Here is a 27,446-nt window from a genome sequence, read left to right as displayed (position 1 = left end):
ATAGAAATGCTATTGATTTTGTATGCTGATTTGTATCCTGCAACTTTACTGAATTTGTTTATTAATTCTAACAGTTTTTGGTGTAATTTTCAGGGATTTCTACGTATATATGATCAAGTCAAATGTAAATAGAAATAATTTGACTCTCCTTTCCAACTTGAATGTTCTTTACTTTTTTCTCTTGCCTAATTCATTGGGCAATGATTTCTTCCATCAATGTTTTATAGTTTTCAACATATAAGTTCTTCAACATCTTGATTAAGTTTATTCCTAATTATTTTGTTCTTTTTGGTGTTATTATAAATGGAATTTTCATATTTACCTTAATTTATTTTAGGGATAGTTTGTTGCTAATGTGTAGAAATGCAAGATTTTTGTATGTCAACTATGCATCCTGCCTCCTCACTGAATTTGTTTATTAGTTCTGTGTGTGTGTGTGTGTGTGTGTGTGTGTGTGATGTATATGTTAAATCATTATGGGTTTCTACATATGTTATCATACCATCTGCAAACAAAATGATTTTATGTCTTTCCTATCCAGATGCCCCTTTTTTTTTTTCTTTTTTCTTTTCTTGCTCCCAATTGCTCTGGTCAGGGCTTCAGTACTATAGTAAATAGATGTGATAAGAGTGGTTAGGGGCTGGGATTGTGGCTCAGTGGTAGAGTGCTCGTCTAGCACATGCAAAGCCCTGGGTTCAATCCTCAGCACCACCATAAAAATCAATAAATACAATAAAGGTCTAAAAAATTATTTTAAAAAGAGTGGATATCCTTGTCTTGTTGCTAATTTTAGAGGAAAAACTTGCAGTTTTTACTGTTGAGTATAATGTCAGTTGTGGACTTGATTTTCATCTTTCATTCTATTTATATGGTGTAAAATACCAATTGATTTGCATATGTTGAATCATCTTTGTATCCCAGGGATAACTCCCACTTGGTTATAGTGTGTGATCCTTTCAATATACTGTTGAGTTTGATTTCTTAGTATTTTTGAGGAGGACTTTTGCATTTATGTTCATCAGGAATATTGGTTTGTAGTTTCCTATAGTATCTTTGTCTGACTTTGATATCAAAGTAATGTTGGCCTCAAAACATGAGTGTGGAACTATTTATCTTTGATTTTTTGAAGAGCTTAAGTAGGATTAGTATTGACCTTTCTTTAAATATTTAGTAAAATTCACCAGTAAAGTCAACTGGTCCTAATTTTTTGGGAGGTTTTAAACTATTGATTCAATCTCCTTACTTGCTATCAGTGTATTTAGGTTTTCTACTTTTTTATGATTCAGCCTTGGTAGGCATGCAATTGTTCACAATAGTCTCTTAATGATGCTTTGTATGGTATAAGCTGTAATGTCTCTTCTTACATCTCTGATTTTTATTGGAATGAATAAGAATGAAATAGGTCAGAAATGAAATTAACCACTGAGGGGAAAAGATGTGTGCAGTGAAAAATAGAAAACATTGCTGAACAAAATTAAAGACACTCTAAATAAATGTTCAAGCACCGGAAGACTTTACACCATTAACGTGGTAACAGCACCCAAAATGATCTATAAAGATTCAATGTAATTTCTATGAAATCCCAAAAGCATTTTTTTTACAGAAGTATTAAAAAATCCCTTCTTAAATTTCATACAGAATGTCAAGGGACCTTGAATGTCAAAACAATCTTGAAAAAGAAGAACAAATTTTGAGGACTTATGCTTCCTGATTTAAAAACTTAGTACCAAAATAATCAAAGCTATGTGATACTGGCATAAAAACACACAGATCATGAAACAGAATACAGAATACAGAAATATAACTTCATATATATGGTCAAATGATCTTCCGTAAGGGTGTCAGGACCTCTCAAGGGGCAAAGAAGAGTCTCTTCAATAAATACTGTTGCCAATACCAAATATCCACATGCAAAAGAATGAAGTTCGACCCTTATATAACACCAAAACAAAATTTAACTCAAAATGCATCAAAGACCTAAACTTAAGAGCTAAAACTATAAAATTCTTAAGAAAACATAGGGCAAAAGCATTATGTCACTGGATTAGGCAATGCTTTCTTGGATGTAACACCGGAAGCACAAAATCTCAAGGAAAAAATTTGTCTAATGAATTAAAATTTAAGAACTTTTACACATCAAAGGACACTAATGTAAGAGAATGAAAAGACAACCCACAGAATCGAAGAAAATATTATCAAAGCATATACTGATAAGGGGTTAATACCCAGATTATATTAAAAAAAACACTCTTGAAACTCAATGATTAAAAAAAAAAACCTATTTAAAAATGACCAGAGGATTGAATTATTTTTTCTAAAGAAGATAAACAGATGGTCAATAAGCACATGGAAAAAATATTCAACATCATTAGTTGTATTACATATCTAATTTTTTTACATGTTATGATATCCTAACATCTTAAAAAAATAAAGAACCTCTCTTAGGGGCAGCTAATTCTCAGAGATAGCAAAGGGCCCAGAAAGGAGCATGTGTTTGATATGCAAATTGACCAATCCAGAGCTGTATCTCCTTTTTCTGGCTCAGGCACTTCAAGAGTCAGTATCCTTTTGTCTTATCATCTCAGGGTCAGATACCAGGTAACTATAGACCACCCTGATAACTTGAGTCCACTGAGGTGCTGGGGTTATAGCTCAGCAGTAGAGCACTTGCCTTGCACATGTGAGGCACTGGGTTTGATCCTCAGTACCACATAAAAATATATAAAATAAATAAAGATATTGTGTCCATCTTTAAAAAAATATTTTTAAAAGAGTCCACTGAAATTATATAAGATAGGCAATCTTAAACTGTTTTACTCTGTTCTACCTTGCCCTGCAGAAGCCACAATAAAAGCTTTAGTATTGAATTTTCCCTTTCTCCTGGTCCTTCGGCTTTCTAAACAGCCTGGTGTTTTCCTGTAACCCCATGTGGCATGTGATGACTTTATCTCTGGGACCTAAAAGCATAATAAATTTCTTTCTTCCAAGACTCATTCTCATCTCCTCCACTGGCCCAATAGCTTTACCATACCATAGCAAATGTGTATGTTCTTAAAATATTGGAAAATACAAAATAATAAGATACTACTTCATATCCACTAGGATGACTATAATATAAAGATGGAAAGTAAGTGCTTGCAAAGAGTAGAGAAACTGATACCCTCACACATTGCTGATGGGAATGCAAAATGGTGCAACTGCTACAGAAAAGTTTAGTGGTTCCTCAAAAAACTAAACATAGAATCACTATATTACTCAGCAATTTCATTCCTAGGTATAGACCCAAAGGAACTGAAAGCAGAATTCAAATACATATCTGTACACCAATGTTCACTACAAATTATTCATAATAGTTAAAAGGTGAAACATCCCAAGTGTCTATCTATATATGAATAGATAACAAATGTAGTATATAATACAATATATGGAATATTATTTAGCCATAAAAAGGAATAAAGTTATGATATAAGCTACAATAAGGATAAACCTTGAAAATATCATGCTCAGTTAAACAAGCCTGACACAAAAGAACAAATATTACTAATTCTATTTACACGAGATACCTAGAACAGGCAAATTCACAAAGTTGATACGAGATATTAACTATGGGAATTGGGAATTATTACTCAGAGGTCCCAAGTTTCTGTTCAGGGTGATAAATTCTTTTGGAAAAAGTAACAATGGTTGGAACACACTGTAGGTCTATGAATGTCACTAAATTTTACACTTAAAAAATGGTCAAAATTGCAAAATTTATGCTATACATTTGCAACAATTTAAAAAACTGATAATGCAATTTATCAAAAATCACTGAAATATTCAACTTAAATGGTTTATTTATATGGTCTGAGCTCATTTTTCAATAAAAGTGTTAAAATAACCAGTAGAAATGATAAAAGAACAATATAAAACTTAAGTAATCAAAAGAAGATGGAGGAAATAAAAAACAAAGAGCAAGATGGCTCACTTAAACCCAATTTAATCAATTTTATATTACATATAAGAGGAATAAACACTTCAATTACAATAGACTTCACATATTCAAGAAGGTAGAGGAAAACATGCACATGTGAGGGAGACATATAAAAGATTCAAACCGAACTAGTAGAAATGAAAAATATACAGGATGAGATTAATAGCAAATTAAAAACTGCAGAAGAAAAGAAAATTTGGACATAGCATTAGAAGCTATCCTAACTAAAACAGAGAGAAAAAGACTGAAGAAAATGAACAGAGCATCATGAGTTGTGGGCGAACTTCAAGTTTAAGTGAAGTCCTAGAATGGAGCTTAACTGATCTACTTCAAGGTGTAGATATAAGGTGTCCTCCAAAAGTTCATGTGAGAGACAATGTAAGATTTTTCCAAGATAAAATGATCAGATTATGAGATGTTTTTAACCTAATCAGTACATTAATCCACCCATATGGATGAATTAATTGGGCAGTAGGTAATATAGGTAGGCAGGATGTGGCTGGAGGAGGTGGTCACTGGGCTGTGTCTTTGGGGTTTATATATTGTCCCTGGTGAGCAAAGCTCTCTCTACTTCCTGGTGCCATGTCCCGAGCTGCTTTCCTCTTCCATGTCCTCCTGCCAAAGCTATGGAGTCATCTGTCTATAGTCTAAGATCTCTGAAACCATGAGCCAAAATAAACTTGTCCTTATCTACACTCTGTTCTTGTCAGGTCTTTTGGTCATAGCAGTGAAAAAGCTGACCAAAACATAATCTGCAAAATTGTGCTCTGCATTTAAATTTGTAATTATGTTACCCAATTGTAACTGATCTCTGCCACCCATCTGTTCACCATATATCTATCAACTTTTTCCAAATGTTGATTCATTTAACCACATAGAAAATATGAAGACATACATAACTAGTATAAGTAGGTCACAAGGACACACTATCTTACCATCTTCTTTAAGGCTTACCTCCTCTTTCCAACCCATTCCTTTGGCTTTATTCAAGGAAAGATGAAACTATCTTTAAAAAATGTGAATTATCCAGTTTTCAGGACTCATACTGGGTCACAAATGGTGTATACATTTATTTGTTTCATGTTTTACAGATTTGTAGAGAAAAAAGACTAGTACATAATATTGAGGTTGTGATTATGTAGGCATCATCTTCCAAACCAAAGCTTACTTAATGGCTACTAATGCATAGTGGCTTTTTTTTTTTTTTGCTATGCCTCACTGTTATCCTCCTTATCACAATATAATCACATAATGGAAATAAGAAAGGAGAACAACCAGAATATTGAATTTAAGACACTTCTCAATTAATTAGCTATCATTTGCAGTTTCTCTAATTTATATCCTGAAAAATATTATCATATTCCATACTTACTGAATCCACGAGATTTTCTGTTTTATCTATCAATAATTCCAATCTTTCTCCACGCTGAGCTACTAGATCTGAAAATATGAGAAAAAAGAAAAAATGTTTTATATTAAAAATATGCAATTTTTGTTTTTGTTTTTTTTTGGGGGGAAGGGGGGTATCAGGAATTGAATTCAGGGGCACTCAACCATTGAGCCACATCCCCAGCCCTATTTTGTATTTTCTTTAGAGACAGGGTCTCACTGAGCTGCTTAAAACCTCACTAAGTTGCTGAGGCTGGCTTTGAACTCACGATCCTCCTGCCTCAGCCTCCAGAGTCCCTAGGATTACAGGTATGCACCACCATGCCTGGCTTTGTGTTTGTTTAATTGAAATTTTATTTTAATTTAGATGGTATTCTTGACAGCCCATATTTATAACAGAAGTGCTTATACCTTTAAATAATAAAAGATTTTGGTTTGTTCTGCCATGTTGTCCTGCCATGATATGCTACCCTTATCAGAGGCCCAAAGCAATGGGACTACTTGATCTTGGACTGATACCTTAAGAACCATGGGCCAAAATAAATCTTTCTTCCTAATAAATTAAAAAAATATTTTAGTAAAGCTCATCAAATAAAGTAGGGGTTGACAGTTTTTTTTTCCTGTAAAGGGCCAGTTACTAAATATTTTAGGCTTTGTGTGCCATACATTCTCTATTGCAATTACTTTCACTATGCCAGAAATAGAAAATATGTAAATGAATTGTTATAACTGTATTCCAATGAAATTTTATGTAGAACAACAGGCAGTAGACCAGACTTGACCCAAGAACTATAGTGTGTAAATTCCTCTCTTCCAGTGTCTCTTTCAGCGACACAGAAGTTCTCTTCTTGGTAAGTACAGCTTGGGGACTCCCTTTTTCCCACAGGTCCCAGTCAAGAGCTATTCCCTTTCCAAGGAAAGGCAGGTTACCATCCTTTATCATTCCACTCTATGCTCAATTCTGTGCTGCAGAAGCTCAGTTCTGGGGAGGAAGAGCTAATAGGTTTGGGGTTCCTTTCATCTACTTAGCCTTTACCCATAGGACAGAAGCTAACCTCAGGTGGCAGGCCAAGAATACTGGGTCCTAACTGCTCTTCCTTCTACTCAGAGAGAAGTTTCCATGCTATGAGGGAAAAAGAGGAGGTTACCCAGCCCTCCATTGGTAAGGAAAGGGTGCCACTCCAAGAGAAGCAGTACACTGTCACTATTAATAACTACAGAGCAGTGGCTCAGAGATTTTTTACCAGGGGAAAGGTAAGCCTTATGAACACAGAGCTTTCCCTAGGGTGACAGACTATTTGGAATAGAGTACAGGGAAGTTCAAGCCTAAGGGTGCTATCAAAAATGAGATGTTGGAAGTAAGCAAATAACATGAGACTGCAACTTCATGAGAAAATCAAGCTAAACTATGGGCCAGCTAAAAATTTAACAGAGAAACACAGAAAAGGCAACTAACAGGAGCTCTCCTGGGATCAGAACAAGCCTCCAAAACTGCCTCCCAAATGGAACCCACATCTAATTATATCAGATTGGAGCAATTTACCTCTGGGGCACTATCAAAAGCAACAAACTAGCCTGTAATTAGTGGAGACTAACAACTGAGTAAGAGACAGCAGCAGAGCAATGGGAAGTTTAACAGAAAAATCAATAAAACAGATACTCAAACAGATATATATTATTCCAGGGTGACAGTGTGCATACCCAAGGCTATTCCTTCTGAGGATTGGCACTGGAGGATGCATACTGTGGAAAAAAACGAGCTTTAATTATAAAGTCCAACTCGATAACAAAACAAATAAACAAGCAGACAATAAGCCCTGGGGGGGGATCAGTACCTCAAATTGCTAAAATACATTATTTAAAATGTCCATTTTCAACAAAAATTATGAGGTATAAAGAAACAAACAAAAAAGCATGACCTATACATAGGAAAGAAGAACATGGAAGAGAAAAATGACTGAGGAATACAGCTGCTGAAAGTAGCAAAAACTTCAAAGTACCCACAATACATATATTCTGTGAACTAAAGGAAACCATGCTTACAGAAGTCAAGGGAAGATACGATGACAACGTCTCATTAAATAAAGCAATAGAGTTAAAATTAATTTTGAAAGGACCAAGTAGAAATTGAGCACTATAAAATAAATGAAAAATTTACTTGAGGAAATAAATGAGCAGTAGATTGGAGCAGATAGAAGAATCAGCAAACTTGAAGATAGGTCAACTTAGAGTATCTCTTATGAAGATACAAAAAGAATGAAGAAAAATAAACAGAGCCTCAGAGAAATGTTGGACACCAAAAATGCACCAACATATGAGTAATGGGAATACTAGAGGAAGTGGAGCTAGAGAAAGGAGAAAAAATATTTGAAGAAATATTAGTGAAATCCCAAATTTGATGAAAAACATTAATTTACACATCTAAAGAATCAAAAAAATTACAATAAGGAGAAACAGAGAGTTCCACAACTGAATACACCCTAGCTAAAACAAAGACAAGAAAAATCTCTCTCTCTCTCTCTCTTTTTTTTTTTTTTTTTTTTTTTTTTTTGGTACCGGGGATTGAACTTAGGTACAGTTGACCACTGAACCACATCCTCAGCCCTATTTTGTATTTTATTTAGAGACAGGGTCTCACTGACTTGCTTAGCACCTTGCCATTGCTGAGGCTGGCTCTGAACTGTTGATACTCCTGTTTTAGCCTCCTGAGCCACTGGGATTACAGACTTGTGCCATCACACCCAGCAAGACAAGGAAAATCTCAAAAGTAGCCAATAAAAGCAATTTATCCCACACGTGAGAAAACCAGTAAAAGATGACTTCTCATCAGAAACAATGGAAGCCAGAAGGTAGTGAGATGACATTCTAAGTGACGAAAGAAAAAAAAAAAAACATTTCAACCAAGAATCATCTATTAAATAAAATGATCTTTTAAAAATGAACGTGAGGGCCTGGAGTTGTGGCTCAGTGCTAGAGTGCTCATCTAGCATGTATGAGCGCTCGCCTAGCACTGGGTTTGATCCTTAGCACCACATAAAGATAAGTAGTACATGAAGGTATACAAAAAAATGAAGGTAAGCCTGGTGCGGTGGCACATGCCTGTGATCCCAGCAGCTCGGGAGGCTCAGACAGGAGAATCATGAGTTCAAACCCAGCCTCAGCAACAGTGAGGTGCTAAGCAACTCAGACCCTGTCTCTAAATAAAATACAAAATAGGGCTGGGGACGTGGCTCAGAGGTTGAGTGTCCCTGAGTTCAATTCCTGGTACAAAAAAAAAAAAAATGAAGGCCAAAAAAAATCATTCAAGCTAAGAATGTGTCACTAGCAGAATTGTGTTATAAATAAAGAGGGGCCAGGGTTGTAGCTCAATGGTAGAGTGCTTGCCTACCATGTGTGAGGTGCTGGGTTAGATCCTCAACACCACATAAAAATAAATAAATAAAAATAAAAACAAAATTAAAAAAAAAGAAATAATAAAGAAAAAATTTCAGGCTAAAACCAGGATGCCAAACTGTAATCTAAATCTACACATACACACACATAAAGATAATTATGTACAAATGTTTGTATAAAACAATATATGTATTATTTTATTGTTGGTCATATGCCATACAGGGATATAATAAATTTTAAAATAAAAGTATAAAGGAGATGATATTGTATTGAAGCAAGGAAATAATAGATGATAGTAATTAAAATCCCTGGAAAAAATGAAAACAACCAGAAATGGTAAGGTTTATAAAATAAATTTACTAAGTTTGTTACATATATGGACATATTATATACTGAAATAACAGCATAAAAAGGGGGAAGAGTGAATAAATTGTGTAAGAGTAACATTTACATATATCATTGGAATTATATTTATATAAATCTGAAGTCAATTATGATAAGTAAATATGTATAACATAAGCTCTGGAGAAAATACATATATAGTGAAAAAAATCTATATAGGACTTAAAACTCAGAAAATAGTCACTGAATTCAAAAGAATCCAGTAATATAAAACCAGAAATAAATAAATAAGACATGATTTGTCTAGAGAGTAGAAAATAAAATAGCAGATATAAATCCATACATGTCAGTTAGGGGTGGTGGTGCAGGCCCTGGGTAGGGTGATACATGCTTGCAGTCCCAGCTACTTAGGCACCAGAGGGAGGATCTATCCTGCCTCAAAACAAAAAATTCTTACCACTTTATATAACACTAAATATCAAATGATGAAACAACATAATAAATTATATTGTTAGACTGAATAAACTAAATCCAACTGTATACTCTTTACAAGAGATACACTTTAGATTCAAAGAAACAAACATGCTGGTAAAAGAAACCAGAAGAGAGCACACAGAAAACAAAGTATATTTTAAAACAAAAGCCCATCAGTAGAGATAAAAAAGGACAGTCTTTAAAGATAAAAGGGCCAATTGATGAGTCTATAGCTAATTATGAACATAATAAATGCACCTAAAAAGAGAGACTGAAAATATATGAAGCAAAAACTGACAAAATTAAAAAGAAAAACAGACAATTCAACAATAATAGTTGGAAAGTTTGGTACAAAATTTCAATAATGGCTAGAAAAACTAGGCAACAGATAAACAGAAATTAGAAGACTTGAACAATACAATAAATCAACTAAACACAAAACACACATACAGAGCATTCTACAAGCAATAATACAGTAACATTTTTTCTCAAGTGCTTATAGAATATTCCATTGGTAGACAATATATTTGGTCATAAAATGACCCCCAACAAATTTAAATGATCCTCTATAACTACAAAGGAACACAATTAGAAATCAGTAATAGAAAGCAACTTGGGAAATTCAAAAATATATAAAAATTAAACATCCAATCCTAAATAATCAAATGGTCAAAGAAGAAATCACAAGGGAAATTAGAAAATATTTTGACATGAATGAAAGTATAAAACAACATACTAAGACTGTTGGGAAGAAGTGAAAGCAGTGTATGGAGGGAAGTTTATAGCAGAGTACACCTAGATTAAAGAGAAGAAATTTTCTATAGTATTTGGAAATATGACCTTTGGGAGATAATTAAATTTAGATGAGATTGCAGGGGATACATTGCTGTCATGATAGAACTAATTCTCTTATAAGAAGCGACATCAGAGAGCAAGCTCTCTTTCTCCTTGTCATGTGAGGACACAGGGAAAAGCTGCTGTCTGTAAGTCAGGAAAAGAGCCCTCACCAGAATGTGACTATGCTGATAACCTGATCATGGATTTCTAGCCTCTAGATATGTGAGAAAAAAAAATCTATTGCTTAAGTAACCCAGTCTTCAGTATTCTGTTATGGTGACCCAAGTTAAAACAAATTAATCTCAAGTCAATAACCTAATTTTTCACTCTATAAGACTTCATAAAGAAGCATTAACTAAATCCAAAACTAGCAATGGGAAGGAAACAAAGATTAGAGCAGAAAAATTAGGGAAGACCTATATATGTATAGAAAAACAACAACAACAACGAAACCAGAAGTTGGTTCTTTGAAAAGTTCAGCAAAATTGACAAACATTTATACAGAATGACCTAGAAGATGAGAGGGAAGACTCAACTATCACTAAAATCAGGACTAAAAGAAGAGGCAAATCACCATCAATCTTAGAGAAATGGAAAGAATCCTATGGGAATGCTATTAACAAAATTTTTTCAACAAATTAGATAAGTTAGAAATGGCCAAATTCCTAGAAAGATACAAAACACTGAAACAGACTCAAGAATGAATAGAAGGGGCTGCAGCTGTGTGGCTTAGTGGTAGAGTGCTTGTCTAACATATGTGAGGCACTGAGTTTGATTCTCAACACACATAAAAATAGATAAATAAAATAAAGGTATTGTGTTCATCTATAACTAAAAAAATTTTAAAATTTTTAAAAAAAGAATTAATAGAAAATCTGAACAGAGCTACAAGTACAGAAATTGAATTAGCAATTTTTAAGCTTTGCCCGAAGAAAGGTCAAGGCCCCAGCTGGCTTCAAAGGTGAATTCTACCAAACATTTCAAGAACAATCCATATCCGGTTTTTCACAAAATTTTCCAAAAATAGAAAAGAACACTTGTCAACATATTACAGAAGGGCAGTATTACCTTTGTATCAAAACCAAAGACATCCATCACAAGAAAACAACAGACCAAAATCTCTTATATAGACATTAAAAATCCTCAATAAAGTATTAGCAAAATGAATACAGCAATAAACAAAAAGGATTATATGGAATTTATGTGGAATTTATTTTAGAAATGCAACATTCATTTAATATCTGAAAATCAGTTACTATAACATATCATATTATTAAAGAACAAAAATCATACATTCATTTCAACATATATATAAAAGTTTGACAAAATCCAGTATCTTTTAATGATAAAACTACTCAACAAACAAAAAATAGAAGGGAATTTTCTCACTTGATAAAGGGCATCTGTGAAAAACCCACGGCTAATTTCATACCTAACTGCAAAAAACTTCCCATATCTCCCTAAGACCAAGAATAAGACAATGATATACACTTCCACCACTTCTATTTAACACTGTACTGGAGGTTATAGCTAGGGCAGTTAGGCTATAGAAGGCAATAAAGGCATCTGGAATGGGAAGCAAAAAGACAAAAAACTTTAAATACATTCAACAAAATTGTGTGATACAAGATCAATATAAAAATCAACTGAATCTCTATGTATTAGTAATGAACAATACAAAAATTAAAGAGAAATATTCTACTTATAATAAAATCAATAATGACCAAATGGGATAGGAAAGGCAGCAAAATACAAGACACTAGTATGGCAGTATGTATAAATGTGGACGTGTAACCGATGTGATTCTGCAATCTGTATTTGGGGTAAAAATGGGAGTTCATAACCCACTTGAATCAAATGTATGAAATATAATATGCCAAGAGCTTTTAATGTTTTGAACAACTAATAAAAAATAATGACCAAATGGGATGGCATCAAACTAAAAAAGCTTCTTCACAGCAAAGGAAACAATCAAGAACAAGAGAGAGAGCCTACAGAATGGGAGATATCTTCTACCACCTGTACCAGAGATAGAGCATTAATCTCCAGGATACACAAAGAACTTAAAAAACTTAACACCAGAAAAATAAATAACCCAATCAATTAAAGGGCAAAAGAACTGAACAGGCACTTCACAGAAGAAGAAATATGAACAGTCAACAAATATATAAAAAATGTTCAACATCTCTAGCATTTAGGGAAATGAAAATTAAAACTACACTGAGATTCCATCTCAGTCTTGGCAATTATCAAGAATATAAGTATAGAGGACAGAAGATGGCCAGAGGGAGGCAGCATTCTGTGTCACTCCATAATCCAGATCTCACCTACTTGGAATACTTCATCTATGAGAGGGTTAGAGGACCCCTATACAGCTGATTTCTGCAGAAATCACCAGTGTTGTGACCCTGCGCAGGGCTCTGAGCCTCAGCGTTCGAGTAGGACTCCAGACTCCTGGCTCCCAAACCCCAAAACCCGCAGTTCTACCCCGCGCAGGGCTCTCAAGTGCCTTAGCAGAAGCACCTATCCGCACCTCTGCAGAACTCTCAGACTTCGCTCTGCTCCCACTCAGGTCATTCGACTGCTACTTACCCACAGCACAAAGCCATCGTCTGGCTCCCCCTACCTCACCAGACACCCCGTGCTGGAAGCAGATTGCCTCCATCTTGGATAACCTTTCTCGCTATATTAGGTGGGGGTAGCTCCCAGATTGGATATCCATTCTGGCCAGGTACCAGGTTTCCAACTCCCTCTCTCCCCAGTGGCAATAACACAGTAACTACCCAACACAAAAACAGCTCTCAGTTGGACAGGTGTGCAGTGTGACCAGAGGACTGCCCACCTGGTGTGAGCCTTGGTGTGAGAGGTCCCACAATTGGGAACTGCTAAGGGAGAGAGAGATGGGGCTAAACTTTGAAGCCTAACAGAGAGACCAGGAACTGGGAAAGCTCCAGGCAAGAGAGGGAGATAGTACTGTGTGCTCAAGTCATACTAGCAGTCCCAAAAGGAGACCCATGAGGTGCAGTCTCCCTGCAGGGACTGGCAGGTGCCATTCCCTGCTTCCAGGTGCCCTGCCCTAGGAACAGTCTTCCCACCCTGGCTACCTCCACCATTCTGAGGGCAGAGATACCAGCTTACAACAGACAATCCCAACTATTGGATGAGAATGGAAGCAGGAAAGATACGGATCAGATCTCTAAAACTAGCAACAACCCTGGTTTCTTCCTTTGGGTATTTTTTTTTTCTCTTTGTCTTCTACCCTTCCATCCTCTGGCACTCACATCCCCAACATATGTGAAACCAAGAATTTTGCATGAAATAGGATTCTGGGGACTGAGTCATCTGAATAATATAATATAGAAGTGTTGTATATGCCCTTTTTTCTGCTCTTTTTTCTTCTTTCATTTTTCTTTCTCTCTCCAAATTTTACTATTTTAACATCTTGTATTTTTCTAAATACATATGTGTGTTTGTTTTATGTACAATACTGTCTTCCTACGTACTTGCCTACCCTAAATTACTTCCTGTCTATTTTCTTGCTACTAACCCTCTTCATTAGATTTCTCTTTCACACTTCCAAAGATATATTAACTCTATATCCTCAAATCCCACCTCCTCAGCATGTCATCCTAAGCCCCACCCCCAGTTCATTGTCCACTGTCAGAAATTGTAAATCTTTTTTATGAAATTACAGATTATATTTTAGATAATAATTGAATCCAACATTTCTGTACATTGAGACCAAACTGTAAACATCTTAATAACAACAAATTGTTCATACATGTTATACTGTTGATATTGGGATCTGTTAACATTGTCCTTCCCCACAAAGGAGGGATCTTGGAACCCTACAAGAGCACTACAAACCTGTAGGGTAAAACAATAACACCTGTAGGGTAAAAACAATAACACCCACAGAGCTGGAAAGTAAGACACATGAGCAACATGAAAAGACAAGGGAAGAAAGTGCCCCAAACAAATCAAGACATCACATTGTTAGAATCATTGGAAGCCACAGCAGAAGAAATGACAGAGAAGGAGTTCAGGGTGTACATGGTTAAAATGTTCTGTGAACTCAAGGAAGATATAAGAAAGCAAATACAGGCAGTGAAAGATCACTTTGACAAGGAGCTATATAAACAAATACAGGAAGCAAAAGATCACCTCAACAGGGAGTTAGAGATTCTAAAACAAACAAACAAACCAGAAATCCTTGAAATGAAAGAAACAATAAACCAAAATAAAAGCTCAAATGAAAGCATCACCAACACAGTAGACCACTTGGAAGATAAGACATCAGACAATGAAGATAAAATATATAATCTTGAAAAGAACATAGACTACACAGTGATAATGGTAAGAAACCATGAGCAGAACATTCAAGAAATATGGGATAGCATACAAAGACCAAATTTAAGAGTTATTGGGATACAGGAAGGCATAGAGGTTCAAACCAAAGGAATGAGTAATCTATTTAATGAAATAATGTCAGAAAACTTTCCAAACATGAAGAATGAAGTGGAAACCCAAATTCAAGATGCCTACAGGACACCGAATGAACAAAACCACAACAGAGCCACATCAAGACATATTATAATAAAAATACCCAACATATGGTGAGGATGTGGGGAAAAAGTACACTCATACACTGCTGGTGGGACTGCAAATTGGTGCAGCCAATATGGAAATGGAACCACCATTTGACCCAGCTATCTCTCTCCTTGGACTATACCCAAAGGACTTAAAAACAGCATACTACAGGGACACAGCCACATCAATGTTTATAGCAACATAATTCACAATAGCTAAACTGTGGAACCAATCTAGATGCCCTTCAATAGATAAGTGGATAAAAAAATGTGGCATATATGCTCAATGGAATATTACTCAGCGATAAAAGAGAATAAAATCAGCATTTGCAGGTAAATGGATGGAGTTTGAGAAGATAATGCTAAGTGAAGTTAGCCAATCCCCCAAAACCAAATGCCAATAGTTTTCTTTGATATAAGGAGGCTGATTCATAGTGGATAGGGAGCGGGAGCATGGGAGGAATAGATGAACTCTAGATAGGGCAGAGGGGTTGGAGGGGAAGGGAAGGGGGCCTGGGGTAATAAATGATGGTGGAATGTGATGATCATTATTATCCAAAGTACAGGTATGAAGACAAGAATTGGTGTAAATATACTATGTATACAACAAGAGATATGAAAAATTGTGCTCTATATATGTAATAAGAATTGTAATGCATTCTGCTGTCATATATAAATTTTAAAAATGCCCAACATACAGAATAAGGAACAAATTTTAAAACCACGAGAGAAAGGAATCAGATTACATATAGGGGAAAATCAACTAGGATAACAGTAGATTTTTCAACACAGACCCTGAAATCTAAAAGATCCTGGAACAGGCTGGGTGTGGCTCAAGTGGTAGCGCGCCCACCTGGCATGTGTGCGGCCCAGGTTTGATCCTCAGCACCACATACAAACAAAGATGTTGTGTCTGCCAAAAACTAAAATAAATAAATAAATATTAGAAATTCTCTCTCTCTTTAAAAAAAAAGATCCTGGAACAACATATATCAAGCTCTGAAAGAAAATGGATGGTAACCAAAAATCTTGTATCCAGCAAAATTAAGCTTTAGATTTTATGATGAAATAAAAACCATCCATGATAGCAGATTATGCTAAGTGAAGCTAGCCAATCCTTAAAAAACAAATGTCAAATGTCTTCTTTGATATAAGGGGAGTAACCAAGGACAGGGTAGAGACGAAGAGCTGGAGAAGAAGAATAACATTAAACAGGGATGATAGGCGGGAGGGAAAGTGAAAGTTAAGGGAAATTGCATGGAATTGGAAGGTGAGCCTCAGGGTTATACACAATTACATATAAGAGGAAAGGAAGAGTAGGAGAAAAATTATATAAGTGGAAGAAACGATTTATAGTAGAGGGGATGGAGAGAGAGAAGGGGAGGGGAGGGGAGGGGAGGGGTGAGGGGACAGTGGAGAATGGGATAGACAGCAGAATACATCAGTCACTAGAAAGGCAATTTGTAAATCAATGGAAATGTAACTGATGTGACACAGCAATCTGTATACGGGGTAAAAATGGGAGTTCATAACTCACTTGAATCAATCTGTGAAATATGGTATATTAAGAACTATGTAATGTTTTGAACAACCAACAATAAAATTAAAAAAAAAAAGATTACATCTGGGGTGGGGTTGTGGCTCAGCAGTAGAGCGCTTGCCTAGCATGCGCGAGGCCCTGGGTTAGATCCTCAACACCACATAAAAATAAATAAATAAACAAAATAAAGTATTGTGTCTAACCAAAAAATAAATAATAAAAAAAAAACAAAAACAAAAAAAAAACAAAACTTAAAAAGAATTTACAGCTAGAAAACTGGCATGACAAAACATCCTTGGAAAAAATATTCCATGAGGAGGAAATGAAAAACAACAATGAAAATCAGCAGAGGGAGGTAGTACACTAAAGGAAAAACTAATCAAAGAAGAAAATCAAGTCAAGTTAAATAACAAAATAAACAAATATGGCTGGGAATACAAACCATGTCTCAGTAATAACCCTGAATGTTAATGGCCTAAACTCACCAATCAAAAGGCATAGGCTAGCAGATTGGATTAAAAAAAGATCCAATAATATGCTGCATCCAGGAGACTCATCAGATAGGAAAAGACATACACAGACTGAAGGTGAAAGGTTGGAAAAATCATACCACTTACACAGACTGCGGAAGCAAGCAGGGGTTTCCATCTTTGTATCAAATAAAGTAGACTTCAAGCCCAGGTTAATCAAAAGGGATAAAGAAGGACATTACATACTGCTTAAGGGAACCATACACCAACACAATATATCATAAATATATATGCCCCAAACAATGGTTCAGCTATGTTCATCAAGCAAACTCTTCTCAAGTTCAAGAGTCAAAATGACCACCACACAATAATCTTGGGTGACTTTAACACCTCTCTCACCACTGGACAGATCTTCCAAACAAAAGTTGAATAAGGAATCTATAGAACTCAACAATACAATCAATAACATAGAATTAATGGAAATATATAGAATATTTCAACCTGCATCAAGCGGATACACTTTCTTCTCAGCAGCACATGGATCCTTCTCTAAAATAGACCATATACTATGCCACAAAGCAACTGTTAGCAAATATAAAAAAGTACAGATACTACCATGCATTTTATCAGATCATAATGGAATGAAATTGGAAATCAACAACAAAATAAAGAATAAAAATTTCTGCATCACATGGAGACTAAACAATATGCTACTGAATGAATAATGGGTTGCAGAAGACATCAAGGAGGAGATTAAAAGTTCTTAGAGGTAAATGAAAACTCAGACACAACATATCAAAATCTCTGGGACACTATGAAAGCAGTTCTAAGAGGAAAGTTCATTGCATAGAGATCATTCCTTAAAAGAAGAAAAAGTCAACAAATAAATGACCTCACACTACATCTCAAAGCCCTAGAAGAACAAAAAATCAACAGCAAAAGCAGGAGAAGACAAGAAATAATTAAAATTAGAGCTGAAATCAATGAAATCGAAACAAAAGAAACAATTGAAAAAGTAGACAAAACAAAAAATAAATAAATAAAATTGACAGACCCTTAGCTACGCTAATGAAGAGAAGGAAAGAGAGAACTCAAATTATCAGCATCCGTGATGAAAAAGGCAGTATCACAACAGACACTACAGAAATAGAGGATAATCAGAAATTATTTTGAAACCTTATACTCTAATAAAATAGAAGACAGTGAAGGCATTGACAAATTTCTTAAGTCATACTATCTGCCCAGAATGAGTCAGGAAGATACACACAATTTAAACAGACCAATATCAAGTGGGGAAAGACACCATCAGAAGCTTACCAACCAAGAAAAGCCCAGGACCAGATGGATACACAGTCGAGTTCTACAAGACCTTTAAAGAAGAACTAATAGCAATACTCTCCAATTTATTTCAGGAAATAGAAAAAGAGGCAGCACTTCCAAACTCATTCTATGAGGCCAATATCACCCTGATTTTAAAACCAGGCAAAGACACATCAAAGAAAGAATCTAACTTTAGATAGACCAATATCTCTAATGAACATAGATGCAAAAATTCTCAATAAAAATTTGGCAAATGGAATACAAAAACATATCAAAAAGATTGTGCACCATGATCAAGTGGGATTCATCCCAGGGATGCAAGGTTGGTTCAACATACGGAAATCAATAAATGTAATTCATCATATCAATAGACTCAAAGATAAGAATCACATGATCTATACAATGAAAACTACAGAAAACCCTGAAGAAAGAAATCAAAGAAGACCTTAGATGATGGAAAGATCTACCTTACTCTTGGATAGGCAGAATTAATATTATCAAAATGATCATACTACTAAAAGCACTATACAGATTTAATGCAATTCTAATCAAAATCCCAATGGAATTCCTCACAGAAATAGAAAAAGCAATCATGAAATTCATCTGGAAAAATAAGAGACCCAGAATAGCTAAAGCAATTCCAAGCAGGAAGAGCGAAGCAGGTGGTGTCACTATACCAGACCTTAAACTATACTACAGAGGAACAGTAACAAAAACAGCATGGTATTGGCACCAAAGCAGATGGGTAGACCAATGGTACAGAATAGAGGACACAGAGACTAATCCACAAAATTACAATTATCTTACATTAGATAAAGGTACCAAAAACATGCATTAAAGAAAAGATAGCCTCTTCAACAAATGATGCTGGAAAAACTGGAAATCCATATGCAACAAAATGAAATTAAACCTCTATCTCTCACCATGCACAAAACTCAACCCAAAGTGGATCAAGGACCTAGGAATTAAACAAGAGACCCTGCACCTAATAGAATGAAAAGTAGGCCCTAGTCTTCATCATGTGGGATTAGGCCCCAACTTCCTTAATAAGACTCCTACAGCGCAAGAATTAAAACCAAGAATCAATAAATGGGATGGATTCAAACACAATAGTTTCTTCTCCGCAAAAGAAACAATCTATGAGGTGAATAGCGAGCCTACATCTTTGGAGCAAATTTTTACCCCTCACACATCAGATAGAGCACTAATCTCTAGGGTATATAAAGAACACAAAAAGCTAAGCACCAAAATAACAAATAACCCAATCAACAAATGGACCAAGGACCTGAACAGACACTTCTCAGAAGATGATGTACAATCAATCAACAAATACATGAAAAAATGTTCATCATCTAGGGGCTGGGGATGTGGCTCAAGCGGTAGCGGCTCGGGTTCGATCCTCAGCACCACAAACAAACAAAGATGTTGTGCCCGCCAAAAACTAAAAAAAATAAATATTAAAAAATTCTCTCTCTGTCTCTCACTCTCTCTTTAAAAAAAAATGTTCATCATCTCTATCAATGAGAGAAATGCAAATCAAATCTCACTCCTGTCAGACTGGCAGCTATTATGGAGACAAACAACAATAAGTGTTGGCGAGGATGTGGGGAAAAAGATACATTCACACACTGCTGGTGGGACTGCAAATTGGTGCAGCCAATATGGAAAGCAGTATGGAGATTCTTTGGAAATCTGGGAGTGGAACCACTATTTGACCCAGCTATCCCTCTCCTCAGTCTATACCCAAAGGACTTAAAAACAGCATACTACAGGGACATAGCCACATCAATGTTTATAGCAGCACGATTCCCAATAGCTAAACTGTGGAACCAAACTAGATGCCCTTTAGTAGATGAATGGATAAAAAACGTAGTATATATACACAATGGAATATTAATCAGCAATAAAAGAGAATAAAATCATGGCATCTGCAGGTAAATGTAGGGAGTTTGAGAAGATAATGCTAAGTGAAGTTAGCCAATTCTCCCCCAAAATGTCGAATGTTTTCTGTGACATAAGCAGGATGATTCATAGTGGGGTAGGGAGGGGGAGCATTAGAGGAATAGCTGAACTGTAAATAGGAGAAAGGGGTGGGAGGGGAAGGGAGGAAGCAGGGGGTTAGCAATGACAGTGGAATGTGATGGACATCATTATACAAAGTACATTTATGAAGACACAAAGTGGTGTGAACATACTTTCTATACAACCAGGGATATGAAAATTGTGCTGTATATGTGTAATAAGAATTGTAGGGCTAGGGATGTGGCTCAAGCGGTAGCGCGCTCTCCTGGCATGCGCGGGTTCAATCCTCAACACCACATACAAATAAAAATAAAGATGTTGTATCCACTGAAAGCTAAAAAATAAATAAATAAAAGAATTGTAATGCATTCACTGTCATTTATTTTTTAAAAATCAATCAATCAATAAATAAATAAATAAAAGAGTATAAGTATCAATTTGGCAAGGATGTGTCAGAGGGATACACTCATTCATTGTTGATGGGACTGCAAATTGGTGCAACTACTCTGGAAAGCAGTATGGAGATTTCTCAAAAAACTTGGAATGAATCCACTTTTTGACCCAGTTATCCCTTTCCTAGGTTTATGCCCAAATGATTTAAAATCAACATATTATAGTGACACAGCCACATTAATGTTTCCAGCAGCTCAATTCATAACAGTAAAGCTATGGAAGCAATCTAGGTGCCCTTCAACATATGAATGGATAACAAAATATAGCATATATAAACAATGGAATATTATTCAGCCATAAGGAAGAATGACATTTGCCAGCAAATGGATGGATCTGGAGATTATCATGCTAAGTGAAATAAACCAGTCCCTCAAAATAAAAGATGAAATGTTTTCTCTGATAATGTGGAAGCTAGCCTACAATAAGCGGGTGGTGAGGAGAAGAATAGACATGCAGTAGATTAGATAATGAGGAATGGAGGACAGTGAGGGGCAATAGGAAAAGGAAAGACAATGGAATAAATCTGGTAATGATTTTCCCATGTACCTATATGAAACACAGTGAATCCCACAGTCATATACATCCATAAGAATGATATCCTAACTAGCATAATATATATTCCATGCCTATATGTCAAAATGGATTCTACTACCATGTATAAGTAAAAAATCATCAATCAATAAAATAAAATAAAATATTTAGTAATAAAGCAAGAAGGATGTTTTGAGAGATACTGCTAAAGATAAATTACTCTGACACTTGTTAAAAATTGTAGGACAGTGGAAGAGATCCGAGGGGCGGGGACATTGTGGCAGGGCTGGCTGGGTTGAACATTCAAAGACAAGATGCAGGACCCCAATGCAGACACTGAATGCAATGACATCTTACACAAAAAGGGCATCCTTCCCTCAAAGGAAGTCTGAAAGAATTGGAGAAGAAGGTGGAAAAGGAGAAACAGCAAATCCTCTAGCAGTCAGTGGTGCAAACATATGAAAAGAGAAAGGATAATGAAGATAAATTTAATGAGGAGGACAAATGGGCTACTGAAATGTACAGGCAACAAACACTGGCTGAGTGGAAAGCAACTTGACTGAAAAATAAATTTGGCAAAGTTTTGGAGATCTCAGGAAAGGATTATGTTCAAGAAGTTATGAAAGCTGGTGAGGGCTTATGGATAGTCTTGTACCTTTACAACCAAGGGTGAGCTAATCTTCCACATGGTCTATAAGCTGTTGGTTGGAATTTATGTCTTGAACCTGTATTAAGCTTAATATCAGAGGTTTTGTGTTTTGTGTTCCACTAACATTCTGTATTTTTGTTGCCAATTTGCCAAAAACTTAGTGCCTGATTCTCATCTTAAGGCTTTCAAATTAATATTTGTTAATAACATAAGTGCCTTTGTTAAAGTATGGAATGAAGACTAAATATTCTTTTATTGTAAATGATTCCTGGATGGAAAGGAGAAATACTAAGGAATGATACTGGCCAAATTATACTGTTATATTAAGTACATGTGTGAGTACATAACAACAAATCCCATCATTATGTACAACTATAACACACCAGTAAAACTATGGAAAAAATTGTAGGACATATTTTATTTAAGGCTATTGCAAGAGGGGTCTTAGTTCAACTCATAACATAATAAGGACAATGAAAATCTATAGCCAGTGTACACAATACAGTGTTAGTGGATGGAAAATTACTAAGAAGAGACATCACGGGCAAGGGGGTTCTTGCTAAATTGTTCTAAAACAGGATTCTTGCTAAGAGTGAGCCAGACTTATATAGTAAATGTAGGGGATGAGGAACTTGATCAGATATTAGGGTCACAGATATCAAGGGTGGAATATTAACTTAGCAGGAGTCATTTTAAGGCTTGCTTTAAGCAGGCCAAGGACAGAGCCCAAGGATGAAGCCTAGCTGAATAGCGAGCGGGCTCAGAGAAGTCGGCCAGAAGCTTAGTCAAACAGAGTGTCTTTGTCATGTAAGACTTTTACACTAAAAACTATAAAACATTGTTGAAAAAAATAAAGATGTAAATGAATACAAAGATGTCTCACATTTATGGATCAGAAGTTTAACAGTTTAAATAGCAAAACTCCCAGATTCAACACAATTATTGAAATCCATGATAGTTTTTGTTTGTTTTGTTATGCAGAAATAAACAAGCTCACCTTAAAGTTCAGAGAGAAATAAAAGTACCCAGAATGGCCAAAGCCATCTTCAGAAGAACACAAAGTTGAAAAATTAATATTTCCTGATTTTAAAACTTATTACAAAGCTATGATACTCAGGAGAGTAAGGTACTGGCATAAAGTTAAATGGAACAGAACCAAAGGTCCAGAAATAAAGCCATACATCTGTGGATAACTAATTTTCCATAAGAGTGTTAAAACCATTCAATGATGAAAGAAACTCTTCAACAAATGGCTCTGGGACAAATATATATATTTGGACTACTTCCTTATACCAAACACACAGTGACTCAAAATAAATCACAGATCTTAATGTAAGAACTAAACTATAAAACTCTTGGGAGAAAACTCTTGAGAGTTAAGTCTTGGTAACCTTGGCTTAGGCAATTATATTCCTAGAAATGACAAGAAAAAAATGAACCAGACTTTGTTAAAATTTAAAACTTTTGTGTTTCAAAAGACACTATAAAGAAAGTGTAGAAAAACAACTCACTGAATGGGATAAAATATTTGTAAATCGTGTGCCTGAAGGGTGTACTACCTAGTATATATAAAATACTCTTATACTTCAACCATAAAAAGATGAATAATCCTCTTAAAAATGGTAAAGGATTTTTTAATAGATATTTATGCAAAGAAAGAAAATATATGAATGGCCTATAAATACATGAAAAAATGTTCAACATCATTAGCCATCAGGGAAACACAAATCAAAAACACAATGAGGGTTGGGGTTGTAACTCAGTGGTAGAGCGCTTGCCTAGCACATGTGAGGCACTGGGTTCAATCCTCAGCAACACATAAAAATAGATCAATCAATAAAATAAAGGTATTGTGTCCATCTACAACTAAAATATGTTTTAAAAACACAAGGAGATACCATTTCACACAAACTTAGATTTAATAATACATTTTATCAAGGACATGGAGAAGTTGGAATCCTCATAAATTGTTACTGGAAATATACAGGAAAATTTGGCCCTTCTTCAAAATGTAAAACAGAGTTACCATGAGACCCGCAATTCTATTCCTATGTATATATACTCAAGATAGCTGAAAACATGTTCAATCAAAAACTTGTACACAAATGTCCACAGCAGCATTATTAATAATGGCCAGGAAATGGAAAATACTTAAATGACCATTAATCGATAAGGGAATATTAATCAGTTATAAAACTGAATGAAGTACTGAGAGATGCTACAAGATAAATGACTCTCAACATTGTTATGGTAAGCGAAAGATGCTAGGACACAAAATGTCATATGTGATTCCATTTATATAAATTGTCCAGAATAGGCCAAATTTATAGAAACAAAAGGGAGATTAATCATTGCTGGGGCCTAGGAGTTGAGGGGAAATGGGGAGTGACTGAAAATGTGTACATTTATAATATTTGACCATGTCTCAAATATAAAGCAGTTATATAATGACTTCATTCAATTCTGTAAAAATATTACTTTTAGAAGATATATTTAAAAGGGTGGCTCTCTAACTTGAATATGCATTGGAGTCCTCTAGAGAGCTGTGAATACACAGCTTGCTGAACTGCATCCCCAGAATGTCTGATTCAGCAGGTTTGGTTTGGGTCCCCAAATTTGCATTTCTAATAAGCTTCCAGGTGATGTTGATGCTGCTAAATACTAACATCATCTTAAATTTAAATATCACTGATAAATCAATTAAAAATAAATATGATACATCTCTTTGGATTATTTTAACATGCAAAGCATCTTATTTTGAAGAATACAACAGTATTTTGCCCCAATTCTTTTTCTTTCAATCAAGAGTCACAAATTCCCTAGGAAGGTCAAATACTTATATTTAAAGTATTTACTGATAATATTAGTTGTCTGGGTATCACCAAACAAAACTGACAAAATTATTCTAAATTGCTAAAATAAGGTTTTTGTAATTTAGTCTTGTTAAGCAAACTAATAAATTTAGATTGAATAACAATCATAAATACTAAGATAAAACCATTCATACAAGCAGATAGTACCATAGGTAAATAACCTCCATATCTCGGCCATATTTCAATTATCTTCTAATAGTGATAACAGAAAGCACTGTTTGAGCTTCTCTAGAACAATTTGATCATAATCAAGTAATCCATTATCATTTCTGTCCATATGCTTGAAACTATGCCATTGAAACATACCTATGTTTCTGACCATGATTCCTTTCAGTTCATCCACTTGGGCTTGAGTCTCCATCACTTTGTCTAGGCCCTTATTCTCAGAGTGATGCTTCTATAAGAGAATAAGTTTTAACCTATGGCACCCAGACATTATTTACAATAGGAAAATAAAAGCAAGAAGAATGATAATTTATATTGAGAAATGCTATAAAATTTATATTACATAAAAGATATATGCTGCTTCACTATAAAATGGTATCAGACCTAGGGAAAATACTGGCAGCATAAAAATGCTTCTGTATGAAATATAACTGTTACAGTATAAAAACAGCATCTTACATAAAATAAAATAAAATGTATTATAACATATCAAATACACATCTGATACTCATGGGGTAGAAGTGAAAGAATAGGTAATCTATTTTCAGACAAGGAAGAGAAGAGAAAAAAGAAGACTATAGTTGGGGTAGAAGAAACAGAACAGAGAAAAGGCACTCTAAATTGTTCCCCATTTCTTAGGTTTGATGAGTTAGGGACAGGCTCAGTTTCTTAGTATCTGTTCTATCTGCGGGGTTAATAGCATGCATCCTATTTTCATTGATTTCTCATAGAATCTAGAATCTAAGACACTGATCATAATATATATTTTGAAATTATTATACATAACGAACAATTATGGAGTATTTAATATACACTGTTCCAGTTACTTCAATATGCTCAATGCTTCAACTTGGGGAGGGGGATGTTATTCAATCCACCCAAAAACTTTATAATTAAGATGCTTCCATTATCTCCATTTATAATGGGAAGCTGACAGGTTTGCTCAAAGGGTCACATGCAAATCTGGAGCTACTGACAAACCAGCAAATTTGAAAGCTTTTCTGCCAGCTGACCCTATTGACTTTTGAATGTGCATTGGTATATATTTTGTTGGTAGTGTTTTTCACAGCTTCACATATATGAACATTCCAAAGTGGGAAGTGTGAAACAAACCTACTGCTTAAATGATAAAGGTTTATAATTAAGTAATTTAAAGGGATTTCATTTCCAAAGAAATGAACACACAGGCACACACATAAATGCATGTATTTAGAGGTATAGTACTCAAAAAGAATTTTAGACAGAACACTAATAGTAGAAGTGAAAAGTATTTAATTAAAATGTATTTTTTCCACATTCAAAACAGAATCATAGCTAGCAGTTATGTGTTTGTACTCAAATAGTTTCATGAATAAAAGGTAAGCATTTTAAAAGGTGCTAAACATCATTAGAAATCACGAAAAATGTAAATTAAAACCATAATGAAATACCACTGTACATCCACTAAAATGGCTAAAATTAAAGACAGACAAAAGTGTTGACAAGGATGCACAGACACTAGAACTGCTGGTGAGAATGTAAAATGGTATAATCACTTTGGAAAAAAGTGTGATAATTTAAAAAATACACATCACTTACCATATGACCCAGCAATTCCATTCCTAGGTATTTACCAAAGAGAAACAAAAACATATGTCCACACAAAGACTTGTACGTGGAGATTCATAGCAGTTTTACTCATGATAGTTGAAAACTGAAAACAACCCAAATATCTAGCAACAGGTAAATGGATAAACGCACTATGATATATGCATACAATACCACTCAGCAAAAAAGGAAGCAGACTACTGATTTACACAACATAGATGAATATCCAAAACCTTACACTGAGCAAAACAAGCAAGACACAAAGTGTACATACTGTATAATTCCATTTATAAGAATTTCTAGAAAAGACAAAACTAATTTATAGTGACAGAAAATAGATCAGAGGTTGCATGGGGAAGGGGACTGACTGGGAAGGGACATGAGAAAAACCTAATGGCATGGAAAGGCTGTCTGTCTTAACTTTGGTGATATTTCAAAGGGATATACATATGCAAACAATCACTGATTTGACCATTAGGGATTTATACAGACAAACAGATTTTCAAGTGATTAATTTGAAGTTTTAAAAAAATTAAATTTTAGCTTATGGAAGGGTAGAAAATTTATATAGAGAATAAAATACCACTTGGCATGTTGAGTCAATTTAAACATGAGATGGGTGGTTGAACTACATGATCTTTAATGTTCTTCCTAATCCTGAGATATTCTGGCCATTATTAATAGAAAAATATCATTAATTATTAGCTTTCTACATTAAAATGGCCCCTTCACATTTTTTTAACAGGGTTTTTTATTATGTTAGCTTATAGTAACACAAACAGAAAAGTGTATTGCAAGTCAGGACTCCCTATATTCATGTGCTTTAAGGTAATAAAGAA

The 27,446-nt window shown here is 34.9% G+C and overlaps 1 protein-coding gene across 2 annotated transcripts in view; it reads right to left on the bottom strand.

Annotated features, from left to right (window-relative positions):
• VAMP7 (vesicle associated membrane protein 7) overlaps nt 1–27,446 on the bottom strand; it is a 52,491-nt gene that overhangs the window by 11,595 nt on the left and 13,450 nt on the right. For both annotated transcript variants that reach the window (XM_081277896.1, XM_081277895.1), the window contains exons 5-6: nt 25,162–25,252; nt 5,346–5,413 (exon numbers count right to left, since the gene is read on the bottom strand). In XM_081277896.1, the coding sequence (XP_081134022.1) occupies nt 5,346–5,413; nt 25,162–25,252 (159 nt within the window). The remainder of the gene's footprint in view (nt 1–5,345; nt 5,414–25,161; nt 25,253–27,446) is intronic.

The sequence above is a fragment of the Spermophilus citellus genome (genome assembly GCF_964194105.1).
Source record: "Spermophilus citellus genome assembly, chromosome: X".
Classification (NCBI taxonomy): domain Eukaryota; kingdom Metazoa; phylum Chordata; class Mammalia; order Rodentia; family Sciuridae; genus Spermophilus; species Spermophilus citellus.
The sequence above is the reverse complement of the archived record's forward strand: the minus strand, read 5'-3'. Positions and strand labels throughout refer to the sequence as shown.